The following is a 14,965-nucleotide window of genomic DNA, read 5'->3' as shown; positions in this document are numbered from 1 at the left end:
GTTCTTATATGTTTGAACTTTAAGTAACAACATATATATGTGCATAGGTAAAAGATTATCGATCGTGTGTAACTGTGCATTATAACAACGGAGTAAAATACAATGAGAAAGTTTAAGTAAAAATTTAATATTTTTGCTTAATATTTGTAGTTTATTCTCTAGAATATTTTTTCATATCTTAGAAAATTTATATATATATATGATATATAAATATATTATTACCTACACAATACACAGAAACATTTTTATCTACTAATTTATTAAATTCCTCTACATTTAATAATAAATTCTTGTATTATATAAATTACGAAAGAGATATTATATTGTAATATTCATCTAAATGTTTCATAAAATACTATTTCCTTATTACATGCATATTATATGTTTGTAAAAAAATGTTAGAAAATATATCTTTATTATAAAACTAAAAAGTTTTGCAAGACGATTATCTTTAAAATGTTCGAGATAAAATAGTTTTAAATCTCATTGAGTTTCAATATAAACGATTATGACATATTTTGTAAGAGTCAAATTATATTAGCATACTATGCGAGCATACAAGTCCCGCAAGCACGATATTAGTCGGCATGCAAGGAATCTCTCCTGATTTCCGGTACGCAGAGCTATAAGAACAGCCTCTCAGTTTCGAAATGTAATTCCAAATGTAATTTTGCGGAAAAGAGAGATTTATCTTGCAAGAACTCTCTCTTTCTCTGTAATCACTAATTGCGTTGCGTTAATAGCGGTCATCATCTACGCTTACTGGTTTAAACACTAGCGAAACGACTGTATACTGATTATACACAAGACAGTCAAGATCTCTCTCTATTTAATCCTTTAGTCAACGAAAAAAGTTTGAAATTAGAAAATAGTTACGTATTTTTAATTATATATTCATTTTAGTCGTCATTAAATATTTTCTCATTATATTCAAGAAGTTAGATATTACCAAAAAGATGCTACTCTTTCCTAATATTACAAGAATTATATATTTATGGGGATTTTTTGAAGAAAATATAAATGTGAATAAAAATGCTGATGTAATGCGCTCATTTTTGCAGTATTTTTTGATTTTTTTTTCTTGTCATTTTGCGAGATATCTATTTCAATTGAGATTATTTTTTATCGAGTTCCTTGTGCGTAGATATCGATTTTGGCACAAGCGATAATAGACTCTTAGATCGTATCTGCTTACGAAATATTATTGAACTGAACTCGTCGCGTATCTTTGGCGTTTCACCGACGATTGGTGGAGTACAATCATCCAAAGTGAAATCCGTACAAATATGTACCGACTGCTCGTCTAATCTTTCGCGCCGCCCGGTAAATACTGACAGGGTGTCAATATTGAAATATCTTATCGTGAAAAGCGCTATGCATACCTGAAATATATTGGGAAACCGTACTTTGCGCATCGCACGCAATGAGTCAGAATACTAAAAAGATATCGCCGGCTAGCTAACTATATGCTCTCTAAGCGAAGCGATACGAAAGTGTTTCACTCTATGGTAGATAAAAGAGACTATTTTTTGAATAACTTCTCGATTTTTATTTAAACATCGAGAAATAAAATATTTTTATATTTTATTCTTATAATCTTATGATATTTGCCAATATAAAAACGGACGTAACATTTTCGCATATTTGAGATTTCCACTTTTACTGGTACCATCATACTTTGCATATATTGAGAATATACAATATATTTTCAGATTACAGTCACGTTTCAGTCTACAAATATAAATTGTTTACGAAAATAGGGTCGATGACGCGCGAGCAACACCAAGAAGCGCCAGCGTTCAATAAAGGAAAATCACAATCGGTGCAAGTTACTGCTGACTCATTGTATTGCGAATCTTCAATTTCAGTTGCGAGGCACGAATATGAGAAATGTAGCTGCTAACCAGAGATTTGGCGAAAGCCTTCCTCGGGGGTGAGGAGAGGCGGCCGAGATAGTCGGCGAGAAGCTTAAACCCGTAAGCTCGTGGGCTTTGCTCCGCGTCGGGAGATCGACGGTCCTGTATTTCCTATATCTCGGATGTTCCTTCGGGAGTATAGTCCAGATCCTGACCATCCCTCGTTAAATCCCGGGAGTATACGCGCGAAGGATCGCCCGGATCGTGCGTACGTTCGTTGGTCTCGATATTTCCGAACGTGTATATAACGTTATCATCTACAACTCGGCTCAAATTCTCGACTTTTTCGAAAGTGAAATAATATTTGCATGTATAAGGTAATCAAACCTTTTTTTTTTTTTAAACGAACGAATTTTTATGAACAATTTTAATGTATCATTCTTTTTTTCATTCCAATGACAAATTATTATTTTTAATTGCAGTATTTTGTGAATGAACATATTAAACAAAAATTTCTACAACAAAGACCTAGATATTTGCTTGTAGTGAGGCAAATAGAAAGGCTCGAAACAATATGCCGCCTTTGAAGCGGTAGATAAGAAACTCCAAGTACATCAATGATATCCATTCTTATCTAGCGTAAATGTGCTAAAAGGATTGTAAACAGCGCCATATGAAAACGATACGGTCACTTTTACGAATACGCGTATTTGAATCCGTTCTCGTGAGAATCCCGGCTCGTAACATCCGATTTTACAACTTTGAAAAATCGGAGTATGAAAAAAGGGGTGTAAAAGAAATGTCGAAGAAAGCAAATCCGTTCCTCAGCCACGCTGTTCGCATCTACACATCACAATAACGATTCTTTACGGCTTCCCGAAAGTATACCAGTGCGCAAATTCACTGTGACGGAGTTGGAGGATTTGGATGCAAAAAAAAAGGAAAATGAAATAAAGGCTGGATAAGTTTTCGAAAGCGCAGGCAAATAGAGCGGCGGCCGGAAATCGGCTCTATGTAGGCCCGCTCAACGATCTCGCGGGCTAAATGGCCGGCTTAGATCCTGATCGGTATTAAGCTGTCAAGGGTTGCTTTTTCGAATTCCTCCTGTCGGCTTTAATCCCATCCCAGAATGGAGCCGTCTTCAACCCCCTGTCAGATGCCGCCGGAACCCACGCCATGACGCGCGGCGGGATCGTGTGTTTACGCCATGCGTACCATGACTCCGTTAATCCCCCTGCAAAAGGGGTCGGTCCAGTCTTTTCGAATGCTCTCAGCGTTTAGCATATCCCCCGTACACACGTCGGGACAACACTTTCGCCACCGCACTTTTATCACGACGCGACGGGAGTGACGACATGTGCGGCGAAAATGGAAATTGGCAGAATAAAAGAAGATGAGAATTCTAAAAGAGCAAAATTTCGTTAGGCTTTTTAATAGATTCGTGCGTGCGGCAGCGTACGTTTGTTAGGAAAATTGTAACGCGACGTTCATAATTTCTGAAAAATAATGTCGTTGACTTATGAAGGAAGATTTTATTTACTATAATATCTTTAAAAAAAAAAATTAGTCAAAAATAATATATAAAATATAACATAAATAATTGAAGAAAATATAAGTAAAACATATTAAATAAAACATTATAATTGAAGAAAGAGTATAATTTTTTTATTTCGGAATTTTATTCAAAGTTTTTCTATAATAAAATTTACTTGGATTTATGGACTTAAACAGTAACGGAAATGTAAAAATTTTTTCCATTATATGAGAAATGGAACTGTCTAGTGGATAGTTTCTCTTTCACATCTTGCGATATTTGACTACGTTAATTTGCCCGCATCAAACATCACATTGGATCTTTTATTCGTTTGACATGTAGCACACGTCCCGTATCTGTCTAGACAATGCGCGTCCGCCGGCGCGTTAACGCAAGCGATCGCGATGCAAAAAGGAAAAAAGAAACACCTCGTTGTCGATTCTTGTTACTAACCGCATGGCGGAAATCGAGACACGTTGACTCGATTCACGAACAACTACCGCGCTGACTATCTAAGGGTTTGCGGAAGCACTTGACGAACGATCGAGGACTTCGAGGGTGATGTCGGGTCGTGAGTACCAGAGGTACTTGGGTCATAAAATTGCTGATCAGCGGGAAATTCTTAGGTAAGCCTTTTATCCGAACGAAGAGATATATAGACATTTTTATTGGCACATATCACTCACGTAGAGATAGAAGATATTGCTTTAGAAGCTGAATTTTGATTGAGAGAATACTTGTGTCATATCAGTTTTACAGAATACTATATAGGATAGCTTAAATCTACTAAAAATTCAAAATGAAAAAGATGAAAGATTTTACATAAATTTTTTAAAAATTAAATGATTTAAACCTGTATATAAAATTGTCTTTATGATATGTTAATTAAGATGTTGCATCTTTCTTATACAAAATCACCGATTCTTTAAGGAGAAAGCCTGATAGATGTATTCGGAAAGTGATATACATTGGAACCTCATTACGAGGCACTGCATGCGGATGGCTTTGGGAACTTTAGATGTACATCTGCGTCCTTCATCGATCTGCATTAAAATACTGTGAGTGGTTTGGAAAAAAGAAAGGTTCTCCGTAAATATTTTGATGAGCTTACAGGCTTACGATTCGCGAAGGGGATGTGCCAACGAAAAATATCTCTTTGGAGAATCCTCTTTAAATTGAATACAAGATTCTTTTCATAAAGTTAGATCGAAATTGGGGACGTTTGAAACAATTCTATATCGCCCAATTCATGACCCTGATTATGTACGAGGGTAGCGATATTTTGTTATTTTTGCGCGGTAGAGACAGAGAAATCTTGTGAAATATTCGTATTCTCATTTGCTCGCTTATTCCATGCCCGTAATCGTGTTATACGTACCGTAAAAAAATTTTGTGTCGAAAAATACCCTTAAATGTGCGGAGCATCTCATTTCCTCTTCTACCCTGGAGCCTACGTGACATACATTAATCATGTCTTGTTCGTACTTAAGCGTAAATTTGATTTTATTCACCCTCCTTTCGTCCACCAAAGTGGGATAGAAACGCCTCTACCACCGACATTAAATTTCTTTATTATTCTTTATAATTCTTTTTAACTCTTACAGTGTTTTGCTGTTCAATTAAAAATAAAAATAAAGAGAAATTACTCCGAAAGTAAATATGAAAGAAAGTGTTTGTTCATTCTCTTATATGACCCGACGTATCTGAGACAATATTTAGCCGTGCAATTTTATCGCAGATTACTAAGATCGATAACTGAGAATCGAAAGATTGTCGATTGGAAAGAATACACACTAAGAAAATGAATCACCTGGCTCGCAATAATCCAGGATGAGACTCGTTCGTTTCTTTCAATTATCGAGTTCTTCGCCAAACAATTTTTCAATCCATGTTAACTGAAACGACGCAAATAACTGAAAGTAGAAAGAATATCCGGGAAATTTCGCGACTGACGTTAAGACGAAATTCTCATTCAAGTCAATAAGATTCAAGCGGAAGAAAAAAAGGGAGAAAAAGTAGCGTGGCGTTCGAACGATCGATGGCGAAGGAGTGAGTGAAAGGCGACGCTGAGGAGTAGCGAGTGTACCCGTAATAAGGGCCGGTCGCACCCTAAGTGACCGGAATGGCGCAATAATTCGTGGCTCTCGTGACGTTAAGAGGTCTGCCCTTTGCGCCCATAGGCCCTACGTGTAAGGTACTCGTTCGGCCTCCCATACGGTTTTGCGGGCATCGTCCTAAATATAGACCCCCTTACAACCTGACGTCCAATTATAGCTCTTTGATGCTTCGCGAGCGCCTCTATCGCGCGCGCGTTCCTTCTAACACTCGCTCTTTGGTGATAATTTTATCGCGGAGTACCGGCCATTCGCCGACAGGCAGAATCGCAAGAGAGCGAGAGAGGGAGAGGAGATATGCTAGCGAATCAGAACTAAACTTTGAAAATACAAAATTGTCGGTTTCCCGGCGATGACTAACGATGTTTCGTAAAGGCAGCTCGCCGATCTCCGTCGGTGTATTCTCTGTTCAAAGGCGAACGGATGCGTGCGTGATTTCTTCTCGAGCTCAAGGACAACGCGCGTTTGTGGCTGTTATAACTGTCAGAGTATTTTGAAACTGTGCGAGTGTACGCGAAATAGCAGCCATTTATTTCGACTCGACGATATTTTTATTTAGAATGTTGCTTCGGACATGATCAATCGAGCCACAAATTTAGAATATTAACGTCGATGGAACATTTCACTTATATATTTCGACTCTATTAAGGTATTTATTTATATTATGATTATATTTTATTAGATATGTTCAACTAAAATATAAACTGAGACTTTTATGAAACAACGATCTTGAGTCTGCATCTCAATTGAATATACTTAATAAATAAATTTGATTATATAAAAAAATAGCATACTGTGAACAATTTTTGTAAATTAATTTAAATATACAGTTTAAAACTATTAATAAAGATAGTTTCGAATTTCTCTGAAGTTTTATATTTTTTATATCATTATGTTTTTATGTAAACTATATGAATTTATCGCTCTATTTAACATTTGGATGCTCGAAACAGGAACACAGATATACAATTAAAATGTAAAGGGGCTGTAACGAAACTGTATGATCTCATCGACGGATTACGAATCTCACAAGTTTGTTACTCTAGTGAAAAAAGAATCGCCCGCTCTATCCTATTCTTTTTTCCGTACCATCTTTGCATTTCCGGCTTGCAATAAGCGCTCGGCACAGACGGGTTTAAAGCGCTCCCATCTGTGGGAATTAGCATGCTCGGAAACGGAAAGGCCTCAGGTGCATCTATGTCGGGGGGTGTTCGCGAAACTCAACCATTAACCCTCTACTCCTTCATTCGGTGTTACCCTTCGTTTTATCTACCTCCTGCGTAGCAGGAGTGGCATATAGCGCGTTTTTTTTTTAACGATAACGACCCTATTGGAGTGGATAATCTTTGAATATACTTCAATATTGAGAGAGTTTGCAAATATTTGATGTGCGAATACTAATATCGCACATTATTAGTTTAGGCTAATATCTTTCCATTTTCTGTTCATTTCTCACAAAACTATAATTGCAGGAATAATTTTATAATACTTACACCTAATGAAATTAAGGATCAAAAAAATAAAATATTTGAGTTCAAGATAAAAAGAAAGTAATTAAAATACTAATATAAATAATAATATAATCATTTTATAACAAATTAATTTCGCGTGTGAAATATAATTTCTCTCTCTAATCATTCTTAAATAAGACATTTGACATGCTAATAATAATCTCAAAATTGCCTCATAATCCACTAAAAGTAAAAGATCAGTGCACAAGTAGAAAGGTACATTTACAGACGCATGTGAGATCGAACTTTTATGCTTGACACGTGAGAGTTACCTGCCGACACGCACTCGTGAGTTATAAGATCAATATAACGCGTGCACGCATATCCTCACGTACGTGCCGCTACCCTCCATCAACTTCGTTTTCCTGCCCTATCGCGTCTATCCGGAGAAAAGTGCACGAGGGAAGGCGTTGATGCATAGACATGTATACGGTGTCGAAAAATTATGTCCTTTATAAAATTTTATATATGAGCATCTCTCTGAAATATATTTTCAATATACATAAATATATATTCCAATATATATAAAAATATATTATGTGTGTTTGTTGTAACGGTAAAACGTGTAATAAATAGATTTCTATTGAAGATAGACGTGGCATTTATTCGCGGGATTTGACAGCTACTGGGTTTTCGCTCGTTCAATTATATTCTCGCGTGATTCATGCATTTCATTGGGATTTTAATTAAGTCGCGGTACATTGCACGATAGGAATATTCGCAACACTTTCAGATTTCAAAGATCGATATTTCCCGACACCCCGTGGATATATGCGTGTGTCAGGCATGCGATCATTCGCGTGTGCGTGAGGGCGTGTACGAACGTAGTCTCGCATGCCGGCACACATTACACCCTCGCAAACCCCCCTCTCTCTCTCTCCCCTCCCCCCGCGCGAGTTAATAATGCACTCATTATTTTATCAATACCTGGAATATCGGGCACGACACGTCTCGCGACGAGGGTTGGAAGGAAGGAGCGCTCGCAACCGCTCCGCTCGTCTGCTAGCTGGTGGTACCCGCTTCTACCACCGCCCTTCGCGACTGCTATTCCCAGGTTGACTGACTGGAGGGCGAAGAGGAAGAGAGAGAAAGACGCGCAAGAGGGTTGAAACGAATTTATGACCGAGGCATATAACGCGCGCGCTTGATGGCGAGCTCGTTTCGAAATTGCCCGACTATGTAACAACTGCGGGCATTAATATTTGATTGGCTATACGTACGGCGGATCCTACGCGAAAAGATGATTTTTTTCAATCTTTTTTCTTCGGCTCTTTTGCGAGATTTTTAAAGCCGCCTCTCGTCGACGGACTCCAACTGCGTACAAAGACGCACGTCAAAAAAAGCTTAGCGTGTATTAATTGCTCATTTAACGGACGATTAATCGCGATAATTTCCAGCAATCTTCTTTTGCTCATATGTAGAAACACATTTCCGCAATTCATGAAGCTTATTTTATTGCGACAACGCGGAATTATTTGCAACCATGACATATCCGAATTAAATGGTATACTCTAATTAGAGAGTAATGACTGTAACGTTCCCGTGTATATTACACACATATATTACGCACATTAAACCTCTCGTGTTTCGATGTATCGGCAAATTGACTGCGTATCGCGTGCGCGTATGCAATCCGTTAAAGTTCGTGCAAATAATGCCGGTCGCGCATCAATATCTGCTCGTTTTCTGCCGCAAGGTGCACGCGAGGATATGCGAAGGAACGCTACGCTTCGCACAATATATGACAATAAATTACGAGGAGAAAAAAGGCAGATTGCGCGCGCCGCGATATATAATGATCGCTCTGCGAAAATAATAAACCGCCAGCCGTTCCTGGCGCTTGTGCTCGCGCGCGCTTGTTCGTTGGAATTACAAAGCGATCAGAATCGATGGCGTGCATAATCGGACCTGCCTGTGTCTTCTACGGTCTAGATCACTTATCGACAACTCTAGCGATAATTATAGCGATACGCACGCTCGGCGTGTTCGTCATTTCAGCGTGAAAGCGTCGCGGCGGATACATAATTAATATAAGCGTTTCGGTAGAATGAGCAAAAAAAACAGTAAAAAGGAAAAAAGTACGAGGGAAAAGATAACATTGAAAGCATGTTACGTGGCAATTACACCCCACTTTCGCAATGTTATAAAATATGAAAATATTATCTGCAATCTGTCATCGCGACTCTAATCTTTTCATTTATCACGCCAGTTTGTATGTATATCCAGGAGGTTTTACAAATGATGAAACTAATTGTGCTTCGAAGTAAATGTCAAGATTTTTTTCTTATGTTCTGGAGAAAATAACTTAAATCGATTTTCAGTGCTATAAATTTGATCCGTTATTAGCTTATTAAAATCTGAAAGCTAGTTGAGGAAATATTAAATTGCGTGACAAAGTAGTCATTTAGCTAAGACATAAAAGCCCATCGATATACTTCGACGTATATGGACGATCGCCTGTAGTCGATATAAAATACACGATATGAGACTTCAACAAAATGAATCACTGTCGACGATTTATCTGACCAAACCTATCACGACTTGTACGCATGTATGCGTTTGTGACCTCGAAATGTGTGTGTGTGTTTATGCATGTGAAACGATTTTAAGGCTTAAGGCTGACCAGATAAGCGAGTAGCAGGTAGCAAATATCACGTAGGCGATGACCGGTTTGAGAGATTTTGGAAGAAGTATAAACGTCTTTCAGCGGTGGCTTTGCCAGAGAACTTTAGTAGGATTAAGCATTATCGATCTGGCTTGATTGTCATCACAAGACTCGAGGGACCAACGTTCGACTTTGTGTTCGTATGCATGATTATCTACTCGTTCAATCAGCTACGACCGACTTTACACAAAGTGGATTGTTCTTGACAAAACAGGAAAATATTTAGTTTCAGCTATTTTCCTCTTCTCGTGACAGAACAGAATTGAAAGCATGAATATTATTTTGTCACGTTATGTTAATAAATGTCTAATAAATGTTTGATTAAATATTCAAATGTTTTAATATTTTTTAAATTCTTTGAAAAGGTAAACTATGCAGTTAATATATACGACAGACTAAAACTTTTATATTATTATAATAAGAATGTAAGAGTGTAATTATTTTATGATAAGTATGATAAATATTTAGAGCAATAATTCACTGTTATTACAAAACAGTTACATTCTTCTACTCTCTCGGGCAAGCGGTCCCAGGAAATTTTCAAGAAACTTTCGCAGAGTTAAATAAGGAGCCACAATTAATCACTTACTGTTTTTCAACCGGTACTTGTACATCCGCGTTTAACGCTGTTTCTCATGGCTCAAACTTCTCGTAGACTTTTAACAAGATGGAATCTTGTTAAGCTCTCCTAACTTTGTCGACATCGCCAAAACTAACTTTAAAAATTGTTTTAGTGAAATATTCGAATATTAAAAATATCGTGGCGTTAAATATGCAAATTTTGCACGCATAATAATAGATATTACAATTAAATTTTTTATCTATTTTGTAAAGTAATTATTATAAGGATTTGAAATATGCAATATTACTGTACTGAATATACTGTATTGTGAATATACAGTATAAAGAAAACTTTGACTTACGCCAATCCATCTTTGAATTCTCGAAAATCTTATAGTTATCTTATCCAGTGTTTTAATAATGAAATGAGAGGTCCAGACGCCCGACCAGCGTTAGCGGTGGACTCATTAATTTCTTGGGCAGAGTTTCTAATTGGCTGCCTGATCTTTTATTTATGACAGGCATCGATTTTACTGTGAGAGAGAAAAGTTCTGCGTTAATAACGTTAGTTAAATCCTTTCGCGCGGCTCCGAAACATATATTTATAGTTCCCATTTTCCGCATTTTATTTTAACAAGATGATCGTTTATAAAGGAACACGAAGTGACGCGCTATATTCTTTTCATATCATTTTTATCTTTTATTTATTCTAAAAATGTATCATTTTTAATTTTTTATTTATGCCAAAAAACACGATTAAAAAAAATCGTAGGTTACCTGAAGAAACAAGAAAAAAAATAATTTTATGCTAAATATAATTTTATGCTATATAAAAAAATAATTATATATAATACTTGTATATCAACCAATTCTAATTGCATTTGCACACACTATAAAATGCGTACGAACGTTACATTGCTATGCTAAGAAAGGCTCCGCCATTTCTTTATTCTCAATCTTCGCAATGGTACTCAGAAGGATACTGGAAACAAGGAAGGGAACCCTTAAATTCATCATCGGAGGCCGACGCTTCTCAAAGATACGGGTCGTTAAGCTGGGAGCTTATGATTCACGAGCGGCTTTGTATCCGCGGAGTCCGTCTACTACTCGAGAGAGAACCAAACAGAGAGAAGAAGAAAGGAGCCGATACTAGCGAGGAGAAAGAAAAACCAGGCCTATACGATCCTTCGCGTTGTAGATAATTGAGGGTTCTGTGAATCAATACACCGCACCGAAACGCACGAAACGATACGCCGGGAGGCTCGCAGGATTTCGTATAGTATAATGCCCAGTATCCGAAATATAATTAAGGCGACTTTTCAATTTAACTCCGATATTTTAAAAGATATAATTAAGGGCCGACCCACCACTCAGCGACGAGGCCACTAATTGCGCGAGGGGGAATCCCCGAGGAATACTTCCCTCAGGGAGGGTAGCGGTAGGTGGAGGTATTTCTATGTCTGGTGTATACCTATGTGTATGTGCGTGTACAACTACGTACTTACACCTACGATACACGCGGCCGTGTCCGTACTATCGGTGCACCGCAGCACGACACGAAACACACCATGGACACGTCCTGCGGCACGCCATAGAACAAGTCTACTACCACGGGCACGATCCCCCGAGAACGATCCATCCACATCTCTGCCGTTGGCTCCTCCGTCGTTCACGGGATCTCGACATTCTCGTTTCTTTCGCTCCTCGACTGTTCTCCTCGTTCCTTTTTTTTCGTCTTTTGTGCGTTTGACTCTCTTTCTCTCTTTTAGATACTCTTCTCTTCCGCATCCTCCGTGTTATCGGGTCCAAGGTCAACCGATCGAAGGTAATTTTCTCGTCCCGATCGCTTTCGTCCATCCCCCGAGAACGATCCGTTTCGTGTCTTTCCCCTTTTTTTATTCTAGCGAACCGTGCTTCTTTTTTTCACGTTATACTTTCCCCTTTTTCCTCGCATCTTTATCCATCTACTTCTCTTTCTCTCTTTTATTCCGCAGAGTCTCTCTACAAATTCGAGAAGGACGATGCCAGAACGGTGGAGAAAAGCATCGATGGAAATTGGTCCGCAACGCATTCGACCGTTGACAAGCTGGATAGGACTTGGGGGTGCGAGTTCAAATTAAAAGTACCACTGATCCTAGGGGAAATATTCGTGAACCGATGACGAACATGTTCGACAAAATTATATGTTCTAACTTTTCTGATTAACTACGTATGACAGTAGTCTATATTATATAATCGCATATATAATATATAATATATAATACGAATTGTAATGTAAAATAAGCTTTAAAAAGTCAAAACGAAGTTTTGGTTAAAAAATTTTGCATATATGATATGGTAATGCAATAAAATATAATGCAATAAAATATATATAATCACAGTTTCATAATAATGTCTTATTTTTCTTAGTGAAATTCTACTCTGCACGTGTATGTGTAAATTTCGCACGATTTAGCATTCATGTCATTTAAATCTCCACGAAGAACCATGGAATATCGACGGTGAGAAAATCGAATGGGCCGTGCTAGATTACCGAAATTTCCAATCGGTAAAGTTCTCATTCGCTCGTAGACCTCTGATCGATTTAACTCGATTGGAGAACGAGTCTCGCAATTTCGGCCGGCGTAATTACGTGAAAGTGGAGAGAATGACCTTTTTTCCGCGAGGAAATATCCGGTCGCGCGTGATGTGAATTTCAAGTCTCTGCATTACGCACTTTTACTTGATCAATGATATGAGATTGCAATATAATTCTCTTTCTCAAACTCGATTCATGAATTAATCATTCGAGTAAAATATTTAGTAAATAATAAAGAATTACGATATTTAAAAATAAGCAGAAATATCTCACGATATATCCGATGATTATCGTGCAACTTAATATCTCTTTTCGTCTCGAAGCAGACATTCGCGATGCAAATTGCATGGAAATTTCGGAGACAGAAACAAAGCTCTCAAATCGAATAAAATGTCAAATAATCTCATCCCGTTGCTAATGCTTCCGAGTATTACGGAAATCACGATGCAGCGTCAAGAATATGCGCGTCAAGGCAAGACGATTTCACGCGCATATTCGCGTCTGCTAGACATTGTGAATGCAGCTTAAGCAGGCAAAGTCACGGCGTGTCTGAGCCTCTTCCGCACAATGTCGTAATCAAAGCCACCACTGTCTTCTCCGGGTCCGCACAATAGCATCGTTCGAGAGGGATGAATCGTTGTCGTCGTCGTTGGCACTCAAAGCTAAAACGACACTAATCTTCGAGCTACGAAACGGCGAAGAGTAATGGTTTTCATCTTGAAAATATCGTCTGGAGTACCGATATGATTTGTTAATGCTTGATTGAGGCATCTTCTGATGCTGGAAATATCATTCAAGTAGATTAATATTGCTCTTGTCATGTCATTACACGTTCATTTGAGTACCAATTTGATTAGGATGCGCAATTTGCAGTTGAAGATACAATAATAAACCAACATGAAGCATCATTTTGCCATCGAAAATGGCAAATTATTTGCTATTAATTGCAGTGCGTCATTAATGCACTCGATATTATCAAACATTCGGTATATATTATTCAGAGTATATATTAATTTATTGATAAAAAAATATCATCTTGAATAAATCATATATATTTAAATCGATAGAAAAATCATTCAGTTATATCACGATGTTAATATCCATCCATTATATATCTATTTAGACGTCAATCATACAAGAAGATTTCTATTATGCATTTTATATACTCAAATGAATCAGAGAATGACAATATTGAGTTCAAAAGTCATTAGTGATTACGTTCGATGTGCGTTGGATGACGTAAGATGTATTATTATTGTGGAAAAGTGCAATTTAATTTAACGAGTAGTTACACAATTTTTATTGCCGCTACACTTTATATCGCGAAACAGGCCTTGACAGAAAAGTTTGCTGCAGTAACTTAAAGGTCTTTTACATAGAGAATTCTCTTTGATAAGAACTCACGACACTGCCACATCGATTTCTTGATAGTATTGCCAAGGGCCAACCACAAGGTTAGCGAGTTTCGTCGGAGAGGTTCACCAGGATTGACCCTTCGAAGATCAAAGGAAACCTCAGATCGATGGGGTTGCTCCGATTCAATTTATCCTTACCGATTTTATCGCTACCGGCACGTTCTCTTTTCTTTCTAGGAATAGACGCACCTTTTATTCATTATTAAAAGCGCGCAAGGATCAACGATTTCCGGCGATTGGTTGATTCCAAAAAGAGAGAATCGCTAGTGGTTCTCTCATTTTGACATCGAGAAAAGTCATCGATGGTAAAATAAAAGCAATCCCATTTGTTGCATGAATTAAGATACAAAAACTATCGATCTTTAATTATTGTTCGCGATATTATTTTATAATATTACGTGAGGTGATAAAAAAAAATTGTAAATTAGCGATTTTAAATCAGCAAAATGTAAATTAAAAAGAAACTTATGGTAATGATCCTGTAAATCCTCGCAAGAAAGACTCCAATATAATCATAGCAGAAAACGAAGGGCTGTACTCGATAACGACGACGTCGCGCGATTAAATATTTGTAGAATCGTCCCTTTAGAATTTCCGACGAGAGGAGACGCGGGGGCATTTATAAATCCGTGAAGTCGGGGATTAACGACCGCGACAACCGAACTGTGCCATTGTCTTGAGAAAACTTGGAGCCAGATCGACGGAACTTTTCTCAGATGGCAAAAGGGCGT

General features: G+C 37.7%; 1 protein-coding gene and 1 long non-coding RNA gene across 7 annotated transcripts in view; one reads left to right on the top strand and one right to left on the bottom strand.

Annotated features, from left to right (window-relative positions):
* LOC145963056 (uncharacterized) overlaps positions 1 to 12,627 on the top strand; it is a 368,536-nt gene extending 355,909 nt beyond the window's left edge. For 3 of the 6 annotated variants that reach the window (XR_014436063.1, XR_014436062.1, XM_083084673.1), the window contains one exon: positions 12,236 to 12,627. Coding sequence is in view for 2 of the 6 variants with exons in the window: in XM_083084673.1 (XP_082940799.1) it covers positions 12,236 to 12,402 (167 nt within the window). In the remaining 4 variants the exon portion in view is untranslated. Of the gene's footprint in view, positions 1 to 11,216; positions 12,067 to 12,235 lie in introns of all 6 variants that reach the window. The other 3 variants (XR_014436061.1, XR_014436060.1, XM_083084672.1) reach the window with 2 other exon arrangements.
* Positions 12,583 to 14,524, bottom strand: LOC145963058 (uncharacterized). The gene is made up of 3 exons (XR_014436064.1): positions 14,373 to 14,524; positions 14,038 to 14,312; positions 12,583 to 13,599 (listed from the first exon to the last, which is right to left on the bottom strand). It is a non-coding gene; the product is annotated as an uncharacterized LOC145963058 (long non-coding RNA).
* Positions 14,525 to 14,965: the final 441 nt, after the last annotated feature.

The sequence above is a fragment of the Camponotus vicinus genome, unplaced genomic scaffold (genome assembly GCF_025532165.1).
Source record: "Camponotus vicinus isolate PSW18456_S1 unplaced genomic scaffold, iyCamVici1.0 SCAF_12, whole genome shotgun sequence".
Lineage (NCBI taxonomy): Eukaryota > Metazoa > Arthropoda > Insecta > Hymenoptera > Formicidae > Camponotus > Camponotus vicinus.
This window is presented reverse-complemented; position numbering and strand designations above follow the sequence as displayed.